This window comes from Panthera tigris, chromosome B2 (genome assembly GCF_018350195.1).
Source record: "Panthera tigris isolate Pti1 chromosome B2, P.tigris_Pti1_mat1.1, whole genome shotgun sequence".
Lineage (NCBI taxonomy): Eukaryota > Metazoa > Chordata > Mammalia > Carnivora > Felidae > Panthera > Panthera tigris.
The window spans coordinates 32,546,644-32,571,212 of NC_056664.1; the positions used below are offsets into that span (position 1 = coordinate 32,546,644).

The 24,569-nt window shown below is 53.8% G+C and overlaps 1 protein-coding gene and 1 long non-coding RNA gene across 4 annotated transcripts; both read right to left on the reverse strand.

Annotated features, from left to right (window-relative positions):
- Window position 1: 1 nt before the first annotated feature.
- On the reverse strand, window positions 2–4,104 carry LOC122238603. 2 transcript variants are annotated; one of them, XR_006217596.1, is made up of 4 exons: window positions 3,889–4,104; window positions 2,866–3,093; window positions 1,537–1,716; window positions 2–264 (listed from the first exon to the last, which is right to left on the reverse strand). It is a non-coding gene; the product is annotated as an uncharacterized LOC122238603 (long non-coding RNA). The 2 variants fall into 2 exon arrangements; XR_006217595.1 differs by having other exon boundaries at window positions 2,866–4,104.
- Window positions 4,105–4,195: 91 nt separating this feature from the next.
- LOC122238602 lies at window positions 4,196–20,139 on the reverse strand. 2 transcript variants are annotated; one of them, XR_006217594.1, is made up of 2 exons: window positions 5,018–6,585; window positions 4,196–4,224 (listed from the first exon to the last, which is right to left on the reverse strand). XR_006217594.1 is itself a non-coding variant. In XM_042986142.1 (2 exons), the coding sequence occupies exon 1, from the start codon at window positions 18,002–18,004 to the stop codon at window positions 16,979–16,981; it is 1,026 nt and encodes a 341-aa protein (XP_042842076.1). In that variant the 5' UTR covers window positions 18,005–20,139; the 3' UTR covers window positions 4,208–4,224; window positions 16,615–16,978. The 2 variants fall into 2 exon arrangements, 1 of the variants encoding a protein (XP_042842076.1); XM_042986142.1 differs by lacking the exon at window positions 5,018–6,585 and adding an exon at window positions 16,615–20,139 and having other exon boundaries at window positions 4,208–4,224.
- Between the last annotated feature and the right edge of the window lie 4,430 nt (window positions 20,140–24,569).

A 24,569-nucleotide genomic window follows, 5' to 3' on the forward strand; every position in this document is an offset into this window, starting at 1 on the left:
AGTGGGGCGCTCAACCAACTGAGCCACCCAGGCACCCCTGGAACTGGGTTTTGAGGGGAGGGAGGAAGGGGAAACTTCACTAGAGTCGATCGGGATCGGTCATTTGCGGGTAGCTTCCTGCTCCAGCACTTTCTCGAGGAAACAGAAGCCTCATTCTGGAATGTGGTGTGGGCAGCTGTTCTGGGGAAGCTCAGCTGGTCTTGTCCGTTTGGATCCTCCAGTGCCTTTGTGAGCTGTCTGCGCCCCCTTGATAAATTCTTTTTGCTGAAACAAGAATCCTGGGATTCTGCCATCGGCAGCTAAGAGCCCGTCCCCCCATGCCCAGCGGAGCCCAGCCCTTCCTCTGCGTTCTCTTTGGTTCAGGGGTCCTCATTGCTGCCACAGCCCTGTCAGCTTCATCCCTCCGGCAGGGACTTCCTCATGGCTGATGCCAATGGTCAGTTGTTTCCCCGCGACCTTCTAAAGACCAGAGCGTGGAAACCAAGGGTCCCTAAAAGATCTACCCTGGGCCCCGGAGCTCTTCCCATCGCCTCAGCGAGGAGTCCACGAGCAGGCGGGCACTCTACCTGCACCCACGACTCCCCGTGGAGGCCAGCCTGGAGATAGCAATCTCCTCCTTGGCTAGTTTAGGCAGAAAGGGATGTATTATCAACTCATTTACAGAACTGTCTAGAAGAACTTGCAGGAGGGTTCTGCTTACCGAAGGAAAAATGGGGCCAGGGCAAAAAATTACTTGGGAAAGTGGGGCTGATGGGCAATGCGTTCCTGGGAGTGGCCACCCCTCCAGCATCCCCCAGTGCCAGCCCCATCTCTGCCCTGCCCCCCTACAGCGATGGCTCTTGCCACCCAAAAGCCCTCCAGATGACCCTCCAGAGCAGCGGGGTTGGCTGTGACGGCGACATGGGGCTCCTGCCTCCTTGCACGCTGCCTATGGGAGTTACCAATGAGACAAAATCTGTTGTGGGTGATTTACACGTCTGTGAGCTTTTAATGAGCACAAAACCAGGTGCCAATATTGTCACTTTGACTAATTTTTCCTGCAGGGATTGTGCAGGGCCCACAAATGCACACACAGAACATGCAGACAGCATAAATTCTGAACCTCTACTGGCGCACGCACACACACGCACATGCGTGCGTGTGTTTATGGGAGTGTGTGTAGCGTAAGTTGGTTTTACCCCTTCCGCAGTCCATCCCCTCCCTAAGGAGTATATCCTGGAACCAAAATAGAAAATAACAGAGACAAACGGATTGAAGGTATCCATTTTCGCCCACACTTCAGAAACTGATATGGAAACATTGAAGTCTGGATGAAACTCTAGAATAACAAACCAACTTCAAACTGTTTTGAAAAATAAATATTGCACAGGACCCACACATCCGCGCATGTCAACTTACTTCAACAAGGTTTTGAGGAACCTTACCCGTCACTGCGGCCCACGTCCTCTGATATATTCTACTTGGATTTTTCGGTTTTGTGTGCTTGTTTGTTTGGTAATGCTGGCCACAGCCCATGAAATTGATTTCATGACTCACCAGGGGGTCCCTGTCTTGCTGTTTGAAGCTCATCCTCTTAGGCATCTCTCCCCTCCTCTGGGGTTTTATAAAGCTGAACAGGAGAGGCCAACTGCCCTGTGTGCTTGGTGGAGAGTTGAGGGCAGAGAGAACAGATGCCAGCCATTGGAAGTTGGAGGGTGAGGCGATGAGACCGGGCTCCTGAGAGGAGACAAGGGGCTCTTACAAAGCCATCAACAAAGGAGGACCCTCCGGGCCATGACCTGCCTCAGGGAAAGTGGAGATTGGTAATTCAGCTGACAGCCTGGAGGCCGCAGCTTTGTGGTCCTAGAAGTGTGGAGGGGATCCTGGGTGGCTCAGTCGGTTAAACGTCCAACTTCAGCTCAGGTCATGATCTCCCGGTTCGTGGGTTCGAGCCCTGCATTGGGCTCTGTGCTGACAGCCTGGAGCCTGCTTCAGATTCTGTGTCTCCCTCTCTCTCTGCTCCTCCCCCACTCACACTGTCTCTTTCTCTCTCAAAAATAAACAAATATTAATTTTTTTTTAAATTCACTTAAGAAAAGAAGTGTGGGGAATTTCCCAAGGCAGGGAGGAAGATCTTCCTTCCCTCTCACTCCTTCATACATCCTCTCTGTCTTCCTTACTCCCCACCCCTCTCTTCCTTTCTAACTTCCTTTCTTCCTGCAAGGCCTGGCTGGGCTGGCATCCGGTCTGGATCTTGCTTTTCCCTGGCTCATAGCCATGGCTGAACCCCATCCTTGGTTCTCATGTCCCCATCAGCTCTTAAGAGTCCCTGGGGTGGCTGATGGCTGGGGGTCTGGGCCAGGGGCCAGGAGGCGAAGAGCCCCAGAGGCCTGTGCATTCATTGGTGGCTGGCAACTCATAATGGGGGAGGGGGGAATCTCCAGATGTTGGTGTTTAATGCTTTCTACAGCACAGCCCATCCCAAGCATGTAATATTCATTATATGATACCAACATTTAGCTTCAGCAATGGAAATGTCAACTTTAATTATTTTCAAGGAGTCTTGATGGCTCTGGGAATAAATCAATATAAATAATGTTTTCATAAACTCTGAATCATGCTCCTAATAGCATTATATCTATAATTTTAATATTCAGAACAATTTTTCTTTGCATCTTAGCAATTAATTGTAGCCAAGTGCTCATTTTTCTGTTTTCTATTGCTGTCATCTCAGAGCCAGGGGCCGGAGGTGACACACTGGCACAGGGGCCATGTCCCTGATCCTGAGCCCATTCCCGATTCTACTGCCCAAAAGGCCAGGCTCGGTATAATGTCTCTTCCCCCAGAAAACCATCCCCTTTCCTCTCACCCACTTAGTTTACTCACCCTTCTGGCCCACTGTCTCCAAGAAGCCTGCTCTGGCCAGCACGTCTGGCAGGGATGGGTCCCTCCTCTACATGTAAACGTGGCACCCCATCTACAGCCCCCAGGGCAGACAGCGGGAACTTGTCCAAGGTGCCATCTACCGGCTGTGTGACTCTGGACAGCTGACAGGTGGCAGCACCAAGGGGTCATCTATCAGGCAGGGTTATTTGCAGGTCACAGAGAATGACACTGGTGGATAAGAGCAGAAATGGAATTTATTAAAGGACACCAGGAAGCTCAAACTCCGCAAGGGCCAGAGAATGCAGCCTGGAGGCAATTGACCAGGAACGGCATCTGAAATTCGGCTGCAGAGCTGGCCCAGAGGAGGCCACCGACACCCTAAGACCCCAGCCCTTGCAGTGTGCACAGCAGATGGACAGGCCTGAACGCTGGGGAGATTGCCCATCTGTCGCTTCCCGCTCAAAGCCTGGGGAGGTGTGAGCCACTGGCGGGGCCTGGGACGAAGCCAGGGGTCCCCCAGGCACAAGAAGAAAGTTCAGATGATGGGCAGATGAGGGCACACAATGCTACCGGGGCCACAAGCCTCCCTCTGCCTCATTGCTGAAGACTTTTTGCAGCAGTGTTGCCTGGTGTCAGTATTTTCTCAGTAGAGAACTCCAGAAATACAGCTCCCAGGACCTCCTCTGCGATCTGATTTCTGCCCTAAACTTCCCGTTAGGACTCACTGTCCCATGTCACCCACTAATGTGCAGGGAGAATGCACTGATGGACAAACGGGACACTCCAGTGCCCGTGACGGTTATATGTCTCAACGTGGACAGTTAATTGGGGTTCTGGTTTTGGGAAACTGGTCTCTTATAAGATTACAACCTATGAACCGGTGTCCCAGCCTGTCCCTTCTGAGCCACCAGCCATTCAGGGTCCCTTTTTCTAAGGCTGGTGACCTGGCCCCAGTTCCCGGTGATGGGGTGGGGGCTGTCTGGACAGTAGTTGGCTCTGTCCCTGACCCTGACCCAGAAGTACCTTTCCATTCACAGGAGTGTAGGGTGGTGTCCATTAGTCACCATGTATTTGAAAACAGAAATCAAACCCGCAGCCTCTCTGAAGTCGCTCACCCAAAGGTTTAAAAAAGATCAAGCCCATCAGTGGACTTATTGGAATATCCCATTCACTTTAAAAAATGAAATGATGGGGGTGCCTGGGTGACTGAGTCGGTTGAGCGTCTGACTTCGGCTCGGGTTGTGATCTCACGGTTCATGAGTTCAAGCTCCACGTCGGGCTCTGAGGTGCTGACAGCTCAGAGCGGGGAGCCTGCTTCGGATTCTGTGTCTTCCTCTCCTGCTCGCAGTCTGTCTCTCTCTTAAAAATAATGAAACATTAAAAACATTTTTTAGATGAAATTATGTTCAGTTGGGATCCTCTGGGAAATTCCCGACCCTATCCCTCTTCAGTGCTAATAGGCTGAACACTGGACACTTAATAGTTCTGCACTGTGGGATGGACAGATGGACGGATGGATGGCGAGCTGCCCTCCAAGTCCAAGAGTCTGGGAGGGAGGGTTAAGAGCAAACAAGACTGTGGAGAATCTTTGAGCACAAGATTATACTTTGTCTGGAACAGCTGGGAGATCAGCGGGGGCCTCATTCAGAGGTAGGTGGGTGGGTGGGATAATTTTCCTGGGTCCCTTTCTGGGAATTTTCTCTGAAGATGCCTGACGGGTCCAGATTGGGTAAGAAGCAGTGGGAGAGCAGGTTACGAACTGTTATCCCCAGGCACATTGTTCTAAGGGATCTACCAAAGGCATCAAATTATGTTCCCTTCATGCTTGAAGACAAAGAAGGGAAATTTGAGAGCTCTCCTTTTAAGCGGTGTGCCTTCTAACAAAGAAAGAATACAAGCATTTGTACCGTAAAGCCATCCTCTTGATTACTATACCCAGGGCAACCAATTCATATGATCCCCGAGCAAGATCCTTGGAGATTAACGCTACATTTCATCAGCCATTAATCTCCCACATCCAGGGGTCGGGCGAGCATGTTTGCTACTGGAGAATGTGATCTCCAACTTTGCCTGAGAAATTTCTTCCCAATGACTGCATTGTTTAAAATTCACCTCCTCGGCCCCTGCCCAGTCCTTCTCCCCTCCCTCCTACCTATTCAGATTTTTCATTTACAGGCAACTGCAAATGAGGAAGGAGACCCAAACAGGAAGCCTCACCCCATGAAAAGGGGCCACGGGAGGCCGTCAGGAATCTGGGGCATGTCCCCTGCGGCTTCTACAGAGGCACAGTGGTCAGGGAGGACAGGGTCACAGGGGGAGGGGCAGAGAGCCGGGGAAGGGATGGCTGTGGCCAGCGTTGGTCAGCAGGCTTTGGGGGGCTCAGAAGGAGCAGTAGGATCACCAGTTTCTTTTTCCTAGAGCAGGCTTGAGAGAACAGCTATAGGGTGTAGGGTAGGAGGGGGAAGAAGCCAAGGAGGGCTGGCTGGGTGCATGTTGCACAACTGAGGTCCTGAGGGCAAAGCCCTAGACCCCTACTTGGGCCTTCCTGGTCTGCTGGGAAGGGGAAAACGGGGAGCTTCCAGGGAGCCCTGCCAGAAATAGAACTCATCCCATTGGTCCTGGCTGGGCCTCGGAGACAGCACAGGAAGAGCCTAGGTAGAGGGTAGCAGAGGGCCTGGCCCACCGCCCAGAGCAGCCGGCAGGTGCTCCAAAGAGAACGACTTTGTACCCTCCTGCCAGCCTGGGTGCAGGGCCCGGGGAGAGGGGCCCGGCTACTCAGAGCTTCTGGGTGAGGGCCCGCTCTCTGCAGGGTGACCCCAGCTGCACCTGAGAGGCTGGAAGGCTGTCCGACCTGACAAGCTGGCTGAGAGACGTTCCTGGGGGAACTGTGTTTAGGATGGGGGCTTGTAGTTGTGGTGCTGGGTGGGGCGGCAGCAATTCTGTGCCCTTGTCTGTCACCTTGGGCCTTCGTCAGGCAGGCCCTCCTCTGGGGAGGGCATCTGAAACTGCAGGAGTGAGGCCGGCAGGAGGCCAGAGGGTCCCAGAATGCCGGCTCCGTGCTACCCCACCTCACTTTGTCCTCCCCAACCACTCTGCTCGTTTCAAAGCCTGCGGAAAAGTGCTCCTCTCCTCCACCCCGTCAGCCCAGACACGCCAAGGGTTCTGCAGCCGATGTGCTTCTTCCCCAAGAGGGGTCTATGGAGCCCCGGGGTCCTCCTGTGAATGTCCTGGGTGCCTCGAGGCCCGGGATCTGTGCGGATTCAGTGCCACCTCACAGCGGGGCAGACCCGAGACGGATGCTGTCCGGGCAGACTTTAGCCAGAGCAGAGCTGAGCGCAGGCCTTGGGGGCCTTCAGAGGGCTCTCCTCAGTCGTTTGGGGCCACAGTCCACTGTCTGGGGGCTGGGACTGAACCTGAGCCCCCGCCTCCCACCCCACACCAAGCCCCAATTCCACAGTTTTTCTCCCTTTTCTCTTCGACCTCCCAGCGGGTCAGAAAAACTATGTCCCAAGAGAGCTTTGGCCCTTAGCAACATAAAAAGGGGTTTGTTTTCAGAAATACAGAGGCCATCTGCCCATCCCTGGGGGCTACCTTCCCAGCGTTGGCCAGACGAGCTTGTCCTGTCCTGCCGACTCCTTACAGAAGCTGATGAGGCAGCAGAAGGCAAGCTGACAGGCTGCAACCCCCACCCCCAACTCGCCAACACCCCCAGGTGGGATATGTGTGATATTCCTCGCACTCCTGGCTGCCCAGGAACAAAGGAAAGGGTGAAAACAACTGGTTAACTGATAGAGATCCTAGAACGGCAGGACCTAAGTCTCCATCACCCCTCCATAGTGACGTGAGAAACAAAGGCAGAAGGAAATGGCGGATAGAACTAAATTTCCTTGTAACCCGCAGCCCCTTGACAAATACTTGAGGCTGGCCGAGTAAAACGTTTCTCCAGGAACTCCTGTCTTAATGTTAATGATTTGCTAGAGGGAAAAACAACCTTGGCTTGACAATAGCATCCTGGGAGTCTTCTTTAGCATATGAAAATCTCACTGGAAACTTCCCCTGGACTTTACCTCACCCCCAACCCCATAGTATAAAACCAGTCTCTCCTGTGGTCCCCGGGGCAGCTCTTCCTGCCCACCGGGTGCTCTCCCAGTGTTTCAATAAAATCGCCTTTTTTGCACCAAAGACGTCTTCCAGAATTCTTTCTTGGCCCGTGGCTCCAGACCCCACGAACCCCACTGTCATCCCCCAAAAACCTCATCAAAGACACTCGGCCCGATGCTCATTGCTGAGGTCCTAAGGCAGGGAGAGTTCTCCGGTTGCTGGGTGACCTTTCATAAGTCACTCCTGTCCTGGGGGCCTGATTCTCATCTGTAAAATGAGGGGGGAGTGAACTATCTCTGATTCCTTCTAGCTAAGAAATCTGTCTCTGTGATGATATTGGGGATCGTGTAGCCTCACTTCCTTTGTTGATAAAAATGTGGAAAGTAATAAAACCATTGAGACGTGAAGTGTTGAGTATGAAGGGCGCTCCCTCTGCCTTTTCTGGAATGAACACCGTTATCCACCCTTCAAGGAGGGGAGGGCCCTGGCCAGTGCACGGTCCCCGTGCCCCCTCATCCCTGCCGCCCTCCCCTCTCTCTGCCTCCCTCTGGGGTTGCTGGGAGGAAGCAATGAATGCCACGTTCTATGTCCAGGAAAGGCCCGTGCAGATGCTCAGAGATCATCATCTGCTCAGTTCAATCATGCTGACCAGCCTCAGGCTCTACCTTCCAGGGAGTAGACTCGGGTCTGTACAGAGTCCTTCTCACGTGATAGGAACAGGGGCCTCCTGGGGGCTGCCTGTGCAGAAGAATTAACCCCTGGAGGAAGGGTCCGGTCAGTCTTGGGTGAGGGACAGGGAGCCACCACGGGCCCACGGCCCTGCAGAAGAGGCAGGTAGGAGTAGGAGGTGAGGAGCCCGAAAGCAAGGCGGCCGCGTCCCCACCGTCTAACAAGGCATTTCTTGGAATACTTGTGGAGAGAAAAAGACACTGATGAGTGCCAATGGATGCCCTCCCCAGTAGAGATGGAGGGAACCCACCCCCCACTTCTGACTCAAGAAGTCAATGGCTGGGGTCCTGGCCTGAATCTGGGTAGAGGGCAGTTCTGAACTAGGGACTCCACGGGGGAAGAGGGGGACTTCCACACACATAAGTCACCATGCTTTGTACTATGTGACCCCACTGATGGGGCCAAGGCAGCCACCTCTCCGCTGGGGTGGGGACACCGTCTGAGGAGCAGTTAGGTGGAGGGGATCAGAGACGCATGCCCAGAGCCTGGCAGGGCTATGCCTGCGTCCATGCCCCCAGCCCTGCTGTGTCCCCAGGAGGCCAGCTGCCCATTGGCCCCCAACAGCCCCATCTCCCGGGTACCCCCCTTCCTCCAGCTGTAGGGCCGCTTGTGTCAGATTCTTAGAACACAGGAGCTGAACTGGAAGGGCCCCTTAGAATGAAGGGAGCCACAGACACTACCTGGGGTAGAAGGGCCGAGGCCCTCACTCTGGGCTTGCTTGCTGGGGGCAGGGTTCACTGGAATTAGAGGTGGCTCAAGGCTCCAGGGCTCCCGATTAAAGATTAAGAACAACAATTGCATTCATATGTAAGCTTCCCAGGGTTTAATAACTTTTTGCATTGTCTTCCCAGGTCTTACGTGCCCAGGGCAGCTGCCCAGGTAGGTAATTTATCTCCATTTTACAGTTGAGGAAGTAGGCTCCAACAGGTTAAGGACCCTTGAGACCAGAAGCTCCCAAGGTGGAATGACAGGCAGTGGACAGACAGCTGAGAAACAAGGGGACCGTCAGTGTCCCCCCATTATTTCACTCCTCTCCGGGCTTCCGCGGGTCTTTGACCCCCGCACAAGCGCAGAGCGGGGAGCATTTCAGAGGGGAGCCCACCCCAGCCCCGGCCACGCCACCTGGCTTCCCCCGCTTCCTGTGCCCTTAAGGCACAGGCACTCAGACAGTCAAGCCACCGAAGGGGCCCCCAGGACGCTGCCGGCAGGGGCCACCCAACAGCGGGGGGGGGGGGGGGGGGGGCGCGTGCGGAGGGGGCGCCGCCACCGTCACTGTCACAGACGGAGCCCCTCGGCTCTTCGTGACGCTCGTTCATCTTTGCTCAGTACCGTCAACTCCTTTTCTGCCCAGAATGAAGATAAATCGCTCTGCGCCGGAAAACTACATTTAGCATCTCCTTCTTTTTGTGGGCCAGCGAGGTTTTCATCGACAAGGCGTTGGTATTGCAGATGGCTTGCCATATGCCGCATTCCCTCCCGCTATCACCTTATGAGCAGATTCTGTCAGGTTTGAGGAGTAAAAGCTTAATTAACGAGTGGTGTGTACAATTATGTACTTAATTATCTACTGCTTTTACTTCTTTGTTGTTTCTTGGTTTGCAAAAGTTTGGTAACAGTTATAGGCAACTGTTCCCTAATGCAATTTCTCTCCTCTCTCTCTCTCTCTCTCTCTCTCTCTCTCTCTCTCTCTTTCCCCCTTTGGAGACTGCCAGTGGGATGAGAGGGGGGCTTGCCTATTTAGACAGTCAAGCTTGAAGATGTGGGCCCAGCCCAGACTTACTGACCGAGCTCCCTCCCCCCACCCCCACCCCCGGGGGTATATGAGTTTCCAGGAGAGTCTCCTGGTGCTGTCCAGGCTGGGAACCCAGACCTGGGCCTCCCTATCTCAGCTGGATGCAGTCAGGACAACCCTCCTTCTCATTCTTTCTCCATCTCTTCCAGTTGGTCCATCCTGGGGATGGTGGGTGTGGCTGGACCAAGGTAGTAAGGAGGACGGGAGGTGATTGCGGAGTGGTGGGAAGGTGGGAGGGACGGGGAGGGGACAAGGGACACCTTTGCTGCAGGGTAAGGACAGGGGCAGTTTTAAGGAGCAGAGCACAGAAAGACGACTTGGAATGGAAGCACAAAAGGCAGCAACGCGGAGGGAGTTTACTGGGCTGACGCCAGACCCATGATTTGGGGCTTAGAAAGAAGCGACTGGACTCCCCCCAGAAGCATTTCCACTCACATCCCATGTGACCTTAGGGCCAGGAAGTCTAGTGCATCTCTAGTGCAAGGCGTCAGTGCAGCGGGGTCCTGTTTTAGCACACCTGCCTCAGGGCTCAAGCTCGGTCATCAACACGGGGTGACAGAAAGTGGCCTCAGAGCCGACAGCAGAGGAGTCTGAAACATCAGGGACGTAGCCCATCTGGCTTCTCAGAGGGCCGAGGGCTGGCTCTGGGCTCCTCAGCAGGTGGGTTCTCAAGTGTCTCCCCCACCCCCACTCCGTGCCTACTCATGTTGGCTGAGCCTAGGTGCAGTCTGGGGAGGCCTGGAGGGTGGGAGGGAGAAAGGGAGAAGATGCAAGGGCAGAAGAATTGCAGAATCAGGAGCTCAGGACTTCCCTTTCTCCCTCCCAGTCGAGGGAGAAACATGGTGGACATTTCCCGGAAATGAAGACGGACACAGGCCATGCGGTCCCAGCTCCCCACCCAGGAGCGCTTGGCTATCTAGATCACCTCTCTGCACAGCCGTTTCCTTGTCCGCAATGAACAGCAGGGGCTGGAAAAGTTCTTGGGCCTCTGCTGGGTCCCCCATAAGATTCTGTGTTCTCCCGACACCGCCCATCTCTTATCTCTTAGGGAAGAGTCTGCCAGACTCCAGAGCGCTGGCAAAAGAATGGTAGAGGCCGGGCTGGGCTCTGACCTCATGGCATACCCGAGGCCTAGAACGGCGCCTGGCATGTGATAGGCGCTCGGTGGGCATCTGTCAGATTCATGGAATTTTCGTAGACCTGCCAGTTGCGGCTGTGTCACGCTCATGGTTCCTTCAAAAGACAACTGTCCAACCCCAGAGAGAGCCAGAGTCCCGTGCACCATGCCTGGTCCCAGCTGACTTATGGGCAGACCATTGAGGAAAGTCAACTTGAGATGTGGCCTGGGAGAAGGGACGACACAGGGCAAATGGGTCCGGCTTCTCGGAGGGTTGACCTGGGAAGCGCTGGGAGCATGAGGGGAAGAGCAACGTGAGTTGAAGCTGAAAAGAATCATTGGAAGGAAGAGGTAGAGATGGGGTGATGGAGACGAAATGACAAGGGAGCAGGACAGAGGGTTCAGCAGTAGACCTGGGGTGAGGGGAGACACCCCCCCTGCCCCTGTGGGGGGAGGCCTGGCTCAACCACAGACTCTTTTCTCCAGTTCCCACCCCACACGGTGCCCCTCACTGCTTCCTGTAGATCTGTGTTAAGTGCCCTGACCCTGTTCAACCTTCCTCTGCAGTATCAGTTAGCTTAGGGAAGGTCTTGAGAACAAAAGCTTGAAAGGATAGAAGCGGGAGGTAAGCACACTCCTCACAGCCGGGCCTCAGAAATCAAAATCTGACCAACTTCAGAGGCAGAACAATAATTTGGGGACACATGAGTGGATTGTTCATCCAAGCTGGGATTCAGGCAGAAGCTCCCAAGAATTGCTGGCAGGACCCCAGTAGGAGAATGGAAAGTTAGTCACCAGGTGGCCTTCCCCACTTCTGCGGTAGGGGTTGGGATGGATGAGGGAGCCAGGGGAGGAGATGGAATCATCTAGGTGGGGACCGGGGACTCGGAGGGTCTGAGGAATGGCTGAGAACTCCCTTTCCACATGCAGGATGATGTGGCTTCTTGTACTTATACTGAACAAGGAAACACTTGAGTCTCACTAACCCGAGGGTGCTGCATCTTGGTGGGATCCTAATGGGGCAACCCAGCTAGGTTTTCACCCTTCAGAGGAAGGAAATCTTCAAATGCATGGCTAGGGAGGCTGAGGAGAAACATGACTGGGGTCGTGAACAGGACGGAGGGCTCTTCCGTTGGTCCCACCTCCATGCCAGGGGTCCCGCTGCAAGGCCTTCTCCCGGGTGCCTTTCAACCACAGATATACCTCCATACGTCACCACATGCCATACCTCCAATCCAGCCCTCTCCATCACCCCATCACACTCCTCCTCAGGGAGGGGAAGCTGCCACAGGGGGTATAGGCCACCCTCATGGAGCCCCACTGGTGGTACAGGACCACCGTCCTCCCCAACCTTTAGCTGTGGCCACAGCTCAGGGCCACATCAGGTCACATAGTACTTCTCCCTCTTCTGCCCTAAGTCATTCCTCAGAAGAACTTCAAGACCCTCTTTGCTGCACGTGGATGCCGTGGATGCCTCAGATGGGATCGGGACACAGGTCGGGAGGTCAAGATGGACATTGGTGAGAGGGGCAGCCAATGACAATTTGGGGACTGCTGGAAGAGGTTTGGAACTCTGCCCTCCTTGCAGAGGCAAAGAAGCCTGTTCACTTCCAGAGGTAGAGCTCAGCTTGTGTCACCTATGGGGTCAGGCAGGGGGTTTGGCACTGTGTTCCCCTGCAGCTCTTGTGGTGGGTGATTGGTGTTCTCAAACATGGCATCCCACTGGGTCCTGGGGACGTGGAGCAGGGGAGAAAGCCCCATTTCCACTCTTGTGGATGTTTATCCTTTCTATCCCCTCCACCAGAAGGTCTTTCCTTTAGCCATCTTCCCAACCCCGGACTGGTTCACTCGCTCGCTCGCTCGCATACATTCCCTCCCCCACCCCTAAGCCTGCAGTAACACCTCCGGGTAGGGGGAGGTTTCCACCCTGAGCTCACCGAGCCCCCATTTCCTACTGCTGGTCCCCAGCAGTTGCAATGGAGCTTTGTTGCCATGGCAACTTCAGGTCCCCGGGGAAAGAAGAAGGGCCCACAAGGAGAGCAGCACAAGCATCTGAACATCAAAAAAAGTGGTGCGTGTTCTGCTCCTCTCCCACTTTGTGGCTGACCCTCCCCCTAGGCCCCACTTGGGTCGAGCCAGTCCGTGGGGCCCACACTTCGCACCCCACTGCTTCTACCCAGCTCAAGCACCACCTTCCTGTGTGCTCCCTCCTGAACCCACCGGCCTTACGGACCAGTCTGTCCCCCTGAGGAATCCTACCACATTCTGTCATGTTTAACTGTTGACAGGTCTGTCCTCTGCAGAAGTCTTAGTCCTCGTCGCTTCAGTGGTGGCATCGTTCATGTCCAAAAAGGGCTTCTCTTGCAGGTGGGGGTGTGCTGTGGGTCGGGGCGCGAGAGGGCCCAGATAGGTCGCTGGGCCAGGCCTGGGAAGGAGAGGCTGGGGCGCATGGGTGAGGGGCCTGAGTGTCAGGGTGGGGCAGGTGGTGGGCGAAGAATGGGATGGCTGGCTTTCCTGTCCCTTTGCTGATCAGATGCGCTGCCCTTGGGTTCTTGAGCCACTTCACACTAAACCCCACTGGGAGCTAAGCGTTCAGAGAAAATGAACACCCGGATGTTGGGGGCCTCAACAGTGCCACATGGGGAGGCCTCCTTCCCAAGTGGCTGCATCAGGTTACCCTGAGGACATTTCACATGGAGAAGGGGCAAGGGGTACAGTGGGTAACTATGTGCCTGATGGGTGCCAGTGTGTGGAAAAAGCCCAGCTCATTCTACAAGACCAGGGGTGGAGGCCACCAGGAAGCAGAGGGTGACCAGAAGCATCTAGGCTTGCACCTGGCTCTCGGGGATGGCTGTGTGCAGGGCTATGACAGGGATATAGTGTAGATACACTCAGATTTCTTTCCGACCCTGCCCACTCAGGGGGCTGAGTGGGTCATTCTGTGGGTAATTCTGACGAAGTGATTCTTCACAGGGTTTATCTGAAATATAAGAATGGGTTCCCGGGGGCACCTGGGTGGCTCAGTTGGTTGAGCGTCCGACTTCGGCTCAGGTCATGATCTCACAGTTTGTGAGTTCGAGCCCTGTGTCGGGCTCTGTGCTGACAGCTCAGAGCCTGGAGCCTGCTTCGGATTCTGTGTCTCCCTCTCTCTCTGCTCTTCCCCCGCTCATGCTCCGTCTCCCTCTCCTTCAAAAATAAAACAAACATTGAAAAAATTAAAAAAAAAAAAAAAGGGTTCCCGGTGCTCTTAAAGCTTAGAATGTCTGAGCCAAAGAAGAGACTCGGGGAAAGTTCTGGAATGCAACCTGGAGGAAGCCAAAGCTTGGATGCAGCATGTAACTGCTCACCCACTCATGGTAGCAGAGCTGGAAGTGGGCCCTGGGCCCTGCCTTTTTCCCACTCCACTAAGATGAGAACATGCATTTCCTGACAAGCAATCTGCTAATAGCCTGCTGGGTTGTATGCACGAATGTTCCATGATGCCAGAATTCATGTAATGTCTCCTTACATTACTCTTATCACCAAGGAATGGCTCAACACCATCCCACTCGGGGCCAGATGATTCCCCCTTGAGTGGAGAGACTATGGTGTTGGGGGTAAGGTCCATATGAGCAGGCAGGAAAAAAATGGAAAAAGGAAATGTTTCGAGGGAGCAAAGACCAGTTAAAGACAAAGAAGTAGCTCCCTTTTGGTCCCCCCTGCACGTCCCCCACTCACCAGCCTGAATGTTGCCTTTGGTGTGGGGTACGTGCAGAAACCAGAGATCTGCCAGGGTGACTCCAAATTCCACGACACGGATGATGGGATGGAGCCCTGGCAGTTTGGAGAGGACAGCGAGGGAGAACATTTATGGGATGCCTCTTTGAACTACAAAAGACAAACGCGCCTCGCCTGGACCCCTGAAGGACCCACTTTGTGAACCTGTGGCTACTTCCTGGCCAGATGCCAGAGAGAGGACCATACTCTCAAGACCCTGCTTGGCTAGCTGGCTACCTCATAGGTCCTTGGGTGGCGGTGACGAGGAACCATAGCTTACACTTACTTAGTTAGTCCTTTGGCGTGCTTTGTTACAGGTTTTAAAGGACAACCCTATATTATTTGAAGCCTCCTCTTAAGTACGCATAAAGAGCGAGGAGAAAAAAGCCTCCCTTTGCAGATGGGGACACGTGTTCACTCAGTTCTGGAGCTGGATAGAAAGACTCCAAGGTCGATCTGCGTCTCTGTGCCACCTGGTGTCTCCGTTCCCCCGAGGGCGGCCGCAGCTTTGCCCGCCTCTGTCCCTCCAAACAACCGTCTCCCCGCTTCCCATCAAGATCTCCATCCCGATGCCAGAGAGGCTCCTCCCCGCCCCAGACTAGAGGCCCCTGTCCACGGCACCCCCATCGGGCCTGCCCCTCGAGCCCCGGCACTTGAAGAGCTGAGGTCAGCTCTGCCCTCCGGCCCCCAGAATGAGCAGTGAGCGTGTTCAGCAGAAACGCTCCTCGCCTAGCGGAGATCAATACGTCAATAGAAACGTCAAGCTGAACACAAACAGAGGGAGGTTGAGAGAAGCAGGGGCAGGGGGCTAAGTAGGCTCTGGAAGGAAAAGAGCCAGACAGGCCTGTCTGGGGAACAGCTCCATCCAGCAAGCGTCTTCCCTGCATTGTCAACGAAAAGAGGAAGACTCATTAATTCAGGCCCCACTAATTAGGAACCCACCACAACCCAGATCCGGGCTAGACTGAAGTTTGTCTCTATCTAGGTCTGGGGGGGAAGGGTTTGTAGAGCGACAGCCTGCTGGGCTAGATCCCGGCAGGAAGGCTTTGCACCTGGCCCTTACAGGTGCATCCCGCGTGATTTCCCTTCTTGGGGCTGTCTTTGTGTCTTGTGTCCCTCACCAGATTGTAAGCTCCATGAGGACGGGGACTGGGATCGGGGGCCCCCTGAACCCAGCACACTGTGACCCTGAGCCACAAGCAACCTCTGAGGAACCGCCTCGGCTAACTTGGAGCAAGCAAGCCAGGCCGCAGTCCACCAGTGACAGTGAAGGAGCAGATGTTGGAACCCCTTGGATGTGAGCAGGGCACGGAGGCCCCGAAGGGAGGCCAGTAGCTCTCGAAAGGCATCTATTCTGGAAGGGGATCAGCCTGGTGCCCACGGCTGGCTGGGGGAGCATCTGGATGACCCTGGGTGGTCTTGTTTGTAGAACTCGAGGGGGAGGGAAAGGAACGGACAGCTTGTCAGAATGCCAAATCACCAGACTGGCAGGAAACCCCAGGGTGCTCACTTCAGGGTTTGGTCACAGAAACCTCTGTCCTTTTCCCTTGGAGAGTTTGGAGAAATATACCCAGACCAACGAGAAACAGTTTAGGGGTTTCTTATGACGCGGCGCCTCTGCGGAGGTGTGACTTCAGTGGGTTTGGGTGGGTTCTCCATCAGGGATCCTTTGATCGTGGTTTTTGCAAAGGAAGGAGGAGAAAGCTGGCAGGCCAGTGAGCATCCTCAGGGTTTGTTACACACGGCGGAGCTTTGCCAAAGGGGCCACCACATTGTTTATGTTTTTTTATCCCTCCGGAAGTCCTTGCGGTGCCCAGAGACCTCATATAAATTACTTTAAAACTCGATTCCTTTGTACCTGTTATGTAGCCTATGTGAACCCACAGTAGGAATTGAAGTTTTGTGGGGGGAAGGGGAGGTCACAGAGAGAAAGAAAAAGAGCTTGGGGGCCTAGTGGTTGCGGGGGGGGGGGGAGGTCAGACACCTAAGAGTTCAGCAGGAGAGGACCTGGGTGCCTGGAGAGCAAGGGGAAATTAGCACTCAAGCCCCTGGTGGTGGCATCCACACCCCTGAAAAGTCACTTTTGAGATTCTGTGCTCTGAGTTGACCAAGACTTGTCCTTTTAAGCGTCAACTGATCCAAGAGGTTCACTGAGCTAAACAGAGGTGACGAGTCAGGTAGAAGAATTGGGGTTCTTGAGGTGGATCAGAAAATTACACCAGTGGAGAGAGACTCAGGGCAGTTGCTGCCACACCTGGTAACCAGACGGTCTTGAAGAACTCGGGGATGGGCCTCCGGCCAGCTGCTGGGCTGTGCAACCTCAAGCAGAGACAGCAGGATGCCGGGTGCCGGGGCAGACAGCGGTTCTTGAGAGTGAGTGGAGATCGGGACAGTGAGCTTGAGGTAGATCAGCAGGGTGGAGTGAGTGCAGGGCTGTGCCTTCCCCCGTGGGATCACGGGAAGAAGGAGGAGTAAAAAGAAAAGATGCATGTGGGGAGTGTGATCATCTTGGGGGGGGGGATATTCTGGGATCCGTGACCCTCAGATTCTCCACCTTGGCCTGATATGACGGAGTTCATTGCTTTCCCTCATTTTAGGAGTGCCTAGGGGGAGAGTGGTTAGGCCCCTGATGTGGCAGGGATACGGTGGCACCAACAGGCCTGGGGACAGGCCAGAAATGGCCTCAAGAGCGTTGCCTGTTGGTGACCTCTTTGCTCGGCCAACAATAGATACAGCACCCTACAATTCAAGGACCTTGGAGATTTATAAAGGCCTGTCATATCCAGCCTCTGAGATTGGAGCTTTCCAAGGGCGCTTTGAGATGGGCAAGGAGAGGCAAGTGAGTTTCGGGGAGGCGAATTGTCTGAGGCTACACGGTGGTTTAGCGGTAGAACCAGCAGCAGGCTCCAGCCCCAGAGTTCTAACATCTCTGGCCCTCTTGTACTCTTCCCCTTCCCCTCTATCAAGCTGGAAAGGGTCCCCAAGTCACCCCAAGGAAAGAATCCCTGGAATGCGAGCAATGTCCAGGGCTCTCGCTCCTTCCAGGCACCTCCCCACGCCCCCACATTCAGACACCTTCCAAACCCCCTTGGAAGGATGTGGCGGGACATTCTCACTGGCTGCTGCCTGCCTTTGCCTTTGAACGTTGTAGATTGGGAGCGGTAGGGGGCACACCACCGCCCTGCACAGGACAAGAGGTGTTCTCCATGCAGCAGACCGATCACTTCACGCCTGGCAGTAAGTGGGGAAGGGGTTGTCTTAGCCCCTTGGGATACCTGGCAAGCCCCGGTGGAGAGCCCACTAAACCCCAGAGCAGGGGCAGCCCACGGGCTCCACAAACTCAGTGACCAGCATGTGGCCCCAGTCAAGGGGTTGGGGTGAGGCCTGGTGTACCTGACATGAGATTTGCCAGCCTCCCTTTGGGACTGCCCCACTCCACCTTGGGGCTCAAAGGGCCAGTTAAAGCAGGTGCCCTCTGGCCTGGGCCTGGGCCCCAGCCTCTGGGGCTTTTCTGGATGGAGGGGAGGTTGGAAATGGGGACCAGCCTTCACTTCTACCTTGAATTTCAAAGTCATCGGCTCCAGGCAGGGGGAATGGGGCTGGGTTTGAGAAAGACTTTGATCTTGAAATAGATAGTCTCGCATCCAGGTCTTGGATTTGCCACTGACTAGCTGTGTGACCTTGAGCCCCTCTCTTAATATCTCTACAGGAGGCTCTTCACAGAGTTTCTGTAAGTATCAAATAAGATAATGGGTGGGAAGGTGCTTCACCACGTGTAATGTGGCCTACAATGGAAATGGATTTTATTATAAGGGTTTGGGGGGCCCTGAGGGCTTGGGGGGCTTATGCCCTTGCAGGGAAGAATCCGTATAGTGAGGGCTCTATGGGGCCTGGAAGACAGCCGCGGCTTACTTTGCTGCCTTCATGTGGGACGGGGGGCTGGCTCTCCAAAATGTGGGGGCTGCCTGGATGGGCAGGGAACTGCTCAGCATGGTTGAAGAGCCACCGAGCAGAGGGAAATGAAATCTCACTGGCTGCTCAGCTTCCCCAGATCTTTTTACTGCACATCATAAATTATCATCCTGTTTTATTCTCGTTTTATAGCCTCTTCCAGGCCGTTCCTGGCATTTACTCTCTGCTCTGGGCCAACTGTGTTAGAAACGGTTTCCTGGTCTTTATCTTTCTCTGTCGACATCTCAAAGTCCTGGCAACTGACCCAGCAGCTGGGGGGCTTCTGTGACCACCTGTTGGCTGAGGAAGCCTCAAAGCTGGTTGCTGAGGGTGATGGCAAAGCCGGGTTGCCCAGTGCCTGCCCTCAAGTAGCTCTGATGAGCTGGAGGGAAGTAACGCGTATATTCCTCGTGTTTGCAGGGGCTTTGTTGAGCCTGCTTCTGGGGCAGAGTCTCGCCTCCTGGGACCTGCAGCTCTAATTCAGGCAGCTGCCCAGGAGGTGATGACAAATGCCTCAGTGTATGTAGTAGGCTTTGTTTTCACGTGGACAGTCCAGCCTTTCCTGCATTTAGAAGTGTCCAGAAGACCTCCAAGATCCTTTCCATTGACAGTATCCTGGTTCTACCATTGTGAGAAGCTGGGGGTGGGCTTGGGGAGGTGGGGGAGGGTCCTGAGGGGATTTACAAGGCTTACTTACATTCTAGTCCTGCTTTTAGTACTTGTTAGTGGCCCTAGGCAAGTTCCTTCCCCTCGCTGGGTGTCAGTTTCCTCATTTGTAAGGTGGAGCCCAGAGTTCCTTCCAGGGCTGCCGTGCTATTACCAGGGAGAGGTTATGCGCCTGCCTGCGGAGGACATCCAAGCGGTTGTTTGCAAAGTGACAGAGTCACCTGACAAATGAATGTACCGTCAAGTGTCATGCACAACAGTTCTGTTTTTAATGAAATGCTAGCTTTTCAAATGAAGGCAATGGGTCAGGGAAGATTTGAATGATGCTCATGAGGATTTGATACAACATTTTTACAGTTTTTTGTATCCTGATTAAGGGGAAAGCAAAACAGTGGCAAAGTTGTCTCTCCGGCCATTAGTCAAAATAGAAGGGAATTTTGTTCAATACAATCTTAATAGTAAATTGTCAATTATCACTTCCCTTGATCTCTTTCTAAGGCATGACCCTGTTGTGGCCCATTCTGTGGATACGAGACGGTGAAAGATAAAGCTGACCATGCTGAGTTTGGGACGGATGGAAGGACACAGATGGGTGCTGGCATTATGATACTCAAGAGTGGTGGGGTGAGGAGGGTCTGGAGGGAAGGAAAGAGCCTAATATGGGAGGGTGATGGGCCACCTACTCAGAAATATTCTGAAAAGAGTAACACAGGATGTGGGGCCAGGGAGAGGCAAAGTTGGTATCATTCACGCAGGAAAGCATCAGAAATGAAGGTGGGAGGGCAAGGTGGAGAGGTTGCAGGACTGGGTGAGCATGACCCCTCTCTGGGCCTCAGTTTCCTCATCTGTAAAATAAGGGGGTTGTCCCAAGCAGGGTCTGTACTTCACTTGCCTATCACCCAGCTCAGTGTGGAAGGAGGTGAAGGAGGAGGTGCATCTGGCCCAGGGGAGAGGAGAATGGAGTGCATATCAGAACGGCCTCTTCCTGGCTCAGGTGCATCCAGAAAACTCAGACAGAGCCCCTAACAAAGGAAACGTTGGTACAATCTGCACTCAGCATTGGTGATAAACTGATAAATGTTGAAACTCTGCTGTCTCGATTTATTTATAAAAAGTAACTGCGCGGGGCACCTGGATGGCTCAGGCAGTTAAGCATCCCGCTTTGGCTCAGGTCATGATCTCCTGCCTGGCTCGTGAGTTCGAGCCCCGTGTTGGGCTCTGTACTGACAGAGCCTGGAGCCTGCTTCGGATTCTCTCTCCCTCTCCCCTCTCCCTCTGCGCCCACCCCCTGCCCCCCGTCTTTCTCTCAAAAATAAATATTAAAAAAATTTTTTTAAAAGTAACTGCCCCAAAAGTGTAGCCACAAAAATCACACCTCGTGTGTGTGTGTGTGTGTGTGTGTGTGTGTGTCCGCATGCACACGTGCACTTAACATCAGGGGACGTTGAGAAGCAGTAAGCTTTCCATTTTTTTCTTTTGTTTTTTATTCTTTGAAAGGCTTATGTGCCAGAAGTTGCAATGGTAGGAAGGGGGAGGGGGGCAGGTGTGGGACAGGGACATGTAGGAGAGACATCTTCCAATTCACCAAGATAGGAGCACAGCTCCCTCTTTTTTGAAAACCCCAACACTCTACCTTGGGCTCCTTAAATTAGTAAGTAGCATTCTTAATGGACACCCCGAGGCAAGGCTACTGCTAGAACAACAATCTGGATCATTAATGTGAAGCCAGGTTAGGTGGCTCCCATGCTGGCAGAGTCCAGGGTTTGACCCAACTCAGGTGTGCAGCTTCTAGAAAGACAGCATTCCTTGGGTGGGGTGTGGGCCCAGAGATGAGCCTGCCTTGGCAAAGCCTTGTCCCGTCAGCCCCAACTCAGAAGGGCACTTTCCTGTTGCCATGCTAAGGGCCCCGTTGTGCAAGTCTAGTGAAACTCTGGCTCTCCCATTTGGACTTCCTTCCCTTTCAGCAACCTGCCTTGCTTTAGGCCTTCAGAGTTTGGCAGAGAATCATCCATTCTAATCAAAGATGTTGTATAGCAAATAATACCATGTTTCATTTGTATAGCACTTTACCCACTCCGGGTACATACACATATCTTATTAGACAATGCTAATTCTAAACAGAATTAAATAGCCCACTAAGCCAACAAGCTCCATTTCCTGAGAATTCTGGAAGGAAGCTTCAAGCACTGTGAGCTCCGTTCCCTTAGCCTACGGAGAGTCTGAGAGAATCCCTTTAAAATTACAGGAAAAAATAAACTGAGATCTGGAAAGGAGTTTGCAAATATACCATCTAAGGCAAATCGTTTTAAATAAAATTCAACCTCGTGCGCCAGGCACTGAGCTAAGTGCTATGAGGAATAGAAAATAAGACAAGAGCCCCAGCTCCCGAGGGGCAAACGGGTCTAGCTGGGGTGGCCAGACTGTATGCAAATTCAGGGGACAAATCAAAGAAAGGAGAGATTAAACTGCGCTCCATGGTGGTCCAGCTTCTCGCCTGCCAGATCCATTCATTCCTTCCCTGGTCCATCCTGGCACCCCAGACCTCTGTGCAAACTCTCTGTTCCCAGCTTTCTCTGCTGGGCCATGCGGCCTACCCCCGGTGATGTCCCCAGAGACTTTCTGTACTTAAGCCCAGAGCACCCCATTTCTGCCTACACCCCTCCAACCCACTACACTTCTTTGTACAGCAAGCCCCAAGGGTTCAGTGTTTCTCATTTGAGAAGGATCTGGTTCCACTCAAGACTAGCTGTGGAGAAGAACAGGCTTCTTGCTTCTCACTTCTTTGCCGTATTCAGGGTTTAACTACAGAGAAAGAAAGTTGACCAAAATAGAAACAATCAGAAATGACAAGATACAGACTCTTCAAAGATTCCCCGAGTCCTGGCCCCTAATTTATAGTTTCTGATTTCCTTCTGGGAGCACCACTGGAGTCTGGCCCTCTGCTTTTAAATGCCAAGAGCACGCCAAATCAAAAAACAAAGCTGTCCCTATATGGAGGCCTTCCAGACCCTGACCCCTTCGGGAGGCTGGCAGAAGGCTTCAGAGGGGAATCATGGTCAACCGCAAATGCTTCCGGCACCCCGAATCCCTCCTGGCAGGGCAGAGGCATTCCACACTCCGTGGCCTCGCCTCCCTACCACCCCAAGCCTGGTTATCCAGTATTGGGTGCTTTTCTTAGCCTTCCCGCAGGCTTCAGCCCCTTTCCTAGATTTACCAAGGTTCCCAAGGACACTGTCATTTGGGACGTGACAATACCGAGCCCAGAGTCCACCTGCAGGTGATCTGAAATTAAATTGGTTCTTCCGAGAAGAGAATCTGTGAGAGTGTGAATATCCCTCCCTCAAACCCGAGTCTGCCCATGAAACTTGGTCTCCCCCCCCCCCCCCACAGAGCCAGCTGAGGTGAAAGCACAACAGAGCACAGCTCTGTCCCTTACTGTCCCTCTTCTGTCCCTTACTGTCACTACCACTTCCACCAGAGACGAGCTGCACTTCCTTGTAGTCTGAGACCTCCTCTTTGCTGTGGGGCTGAGTAGTTCTGGCTTCTGCTGTGGACCACCTTAATCTAATTGTCACAGGCCACAGGGAAGAGTTCTCCATCTTGTTTCAGTCTCTCCCTCCCCCCTTCAGACCATCACAACACACATCTGCATTTTAAAGGTAAGTCCCTCTAGCTTTCACACCTTTAAAGTCCAAGCTCTAATTAAAAACAAGGTGTCTCAGGGCGCCTGGGTGGCTCAGTAAGTTAAGCCGGCTGACTGCGGGTCAGGTTATGATCTCACCGTTAGTGGGTTTGGGCCGCCTCGGGCTCTGGGCTGGCAGCTCACAGCCTGGAGCCTGCTTTGGATTCTGTGTCTCCCTCACTCCCTGCCCCTCCCCTGCTCGCGCGCTCTCAAAAATAAATAAAAATGTTTTAAAAAATTAAAACCAGATTTTTCCTCCTTCTTTCCCTCTCTTGGGGTCCACTTGCTTGCAATTTACCATGACTTTCCGTGACAATAATACTCATAGATGGATTGGGTGGGAGGGTGGGGAGGACGTACCTGAAGACTAGTTGGATTGGGGTCACCAATGCAAACGAGGACGATTATAAACTTTCCATCTTAATGGATTTACACTAACACAAATCCTATAATTTCAGAGCCACCTATTGTTTGCCTCAAGAAATAGCCAATTCACTTTACATTTTGTAAAAAGTCCTCAGGTATTAAAAGGAATGACTGAAATAAAATAAATAAAAGGAATGATTGGCAGGTGGTAAGGTGGGAGTGCGGCAGAGATTGGCTGCAATCACTTTCAGTTTATTAATTCTACTTCCTCCAGGCTCTAAGGAACCTGTTAGACTGAAGGGAAATGGCTTTTCACCTCCTCTCTTTTCATGCCACTGCTTGATCTCCTCGCTAGAGTTGGAGGACCTCAGTGGGGAGGAAAGGCAGCGTGGGAGAGGAAGGACGCTGATTATCCAGGACTCTGTCTAGAACAGGGAGAAAGATGTAGCTTGCCCACTCCTTTGGGCAGAAAGGTGGATTTGGAGAAACTGAATTTTTCTTGAAGAGACTAAAAAAGATCCTTTGATTTCAGGGTAGATGGGGGGGGGGGGCAGAACGTGAGGTTCTGGGGAGAAGTAGGACTTGAAGGCACCTCACACTTCTGAGCTGGGCTTTCAGTCTCATTGGGTGAGATGAAAATGGTAGGTCTTGAGTCCACCCTACCCCCACCTCTCCCCGGCTCACTCAAAGTCCTTGGTCTTGGCACTGTCCATTCCTCCTCAAGCCCAAAGACTTGGGAAGGCAAGGTCTACAGCGCCCCTTCCTACCCCGCAAAAAGACGTTTGTGACCCCAGGGACAATCTGGTGGATCAACCTATCTGAATTTGGTACCCCTCGATGCCTTGTATTCAACTCAATCTGAGACCCTTTAGACAATGCTTAAGTGCGCAGTTCTCCAAAGTGCGGGGAGGGCGTCTCCGTCCGACAACGGGACAGGATATTTGAAATCAGGGATGTCTCAGGAAACCCTCCGAGTTGCCTCCGAGTTGGTCCTCACCTCTCCCTTCCCCCCCCCCCCCCCTGCGCAGGAGTCCGGAGAGGCGGAGAGCCACAATCACCCACCCCCGGGAACCTCACAGCGAGTGACCCGCTGGTGGAGCGCGCCGGGAAGCGCGGCGCGGGGGCGGGGTGGGGCGGGGCGCCGCCGGCTCAACCCCACCCGCTGCGGGCTCCGCCGGCCTCGGCCGTTAGAGGGGGCGGGGCGCGGGGCGTTCTCACCCCGCCCGCCCGCCCCTCCTGCGCGGAGGCCGTCGGGTAACTGCTCTCCCCCAACGGCTGTGCATGTCCTGCCGCGCTGCAGAGCGGTTCTGAGCTCCCTGGGGGGCGAAAGGGCCTTGGCCGTCAGAAGGGTCCGAGGGCGGGGGCGCGGGAAGAAGCGGGACTGGGGGGTGGGGGACGTCCTGGAGGCTGAGAAGCCGGGAGAGAGGCTCCCACGCTTCTTGATTCGCGGGCCCCCTTGGCCCCAGAGGGAGAGGGCTGTGGCTTAGGTGGGTTGCTGACCCCTGTCGCGCTGCTGGCTTCTGAGCCTTCAGCCCAGCTGCTGC

Bases quoted from the DNA above. Each gene is read 5' to 3' on its own strand.
- LOC122238602 (XM_042986142.1), bottom strand. From the start codon at position 18,004: ATGCGAGACTATCTATTTCAAGATCAAAGTCTTTCTCAAACCCAGCCC.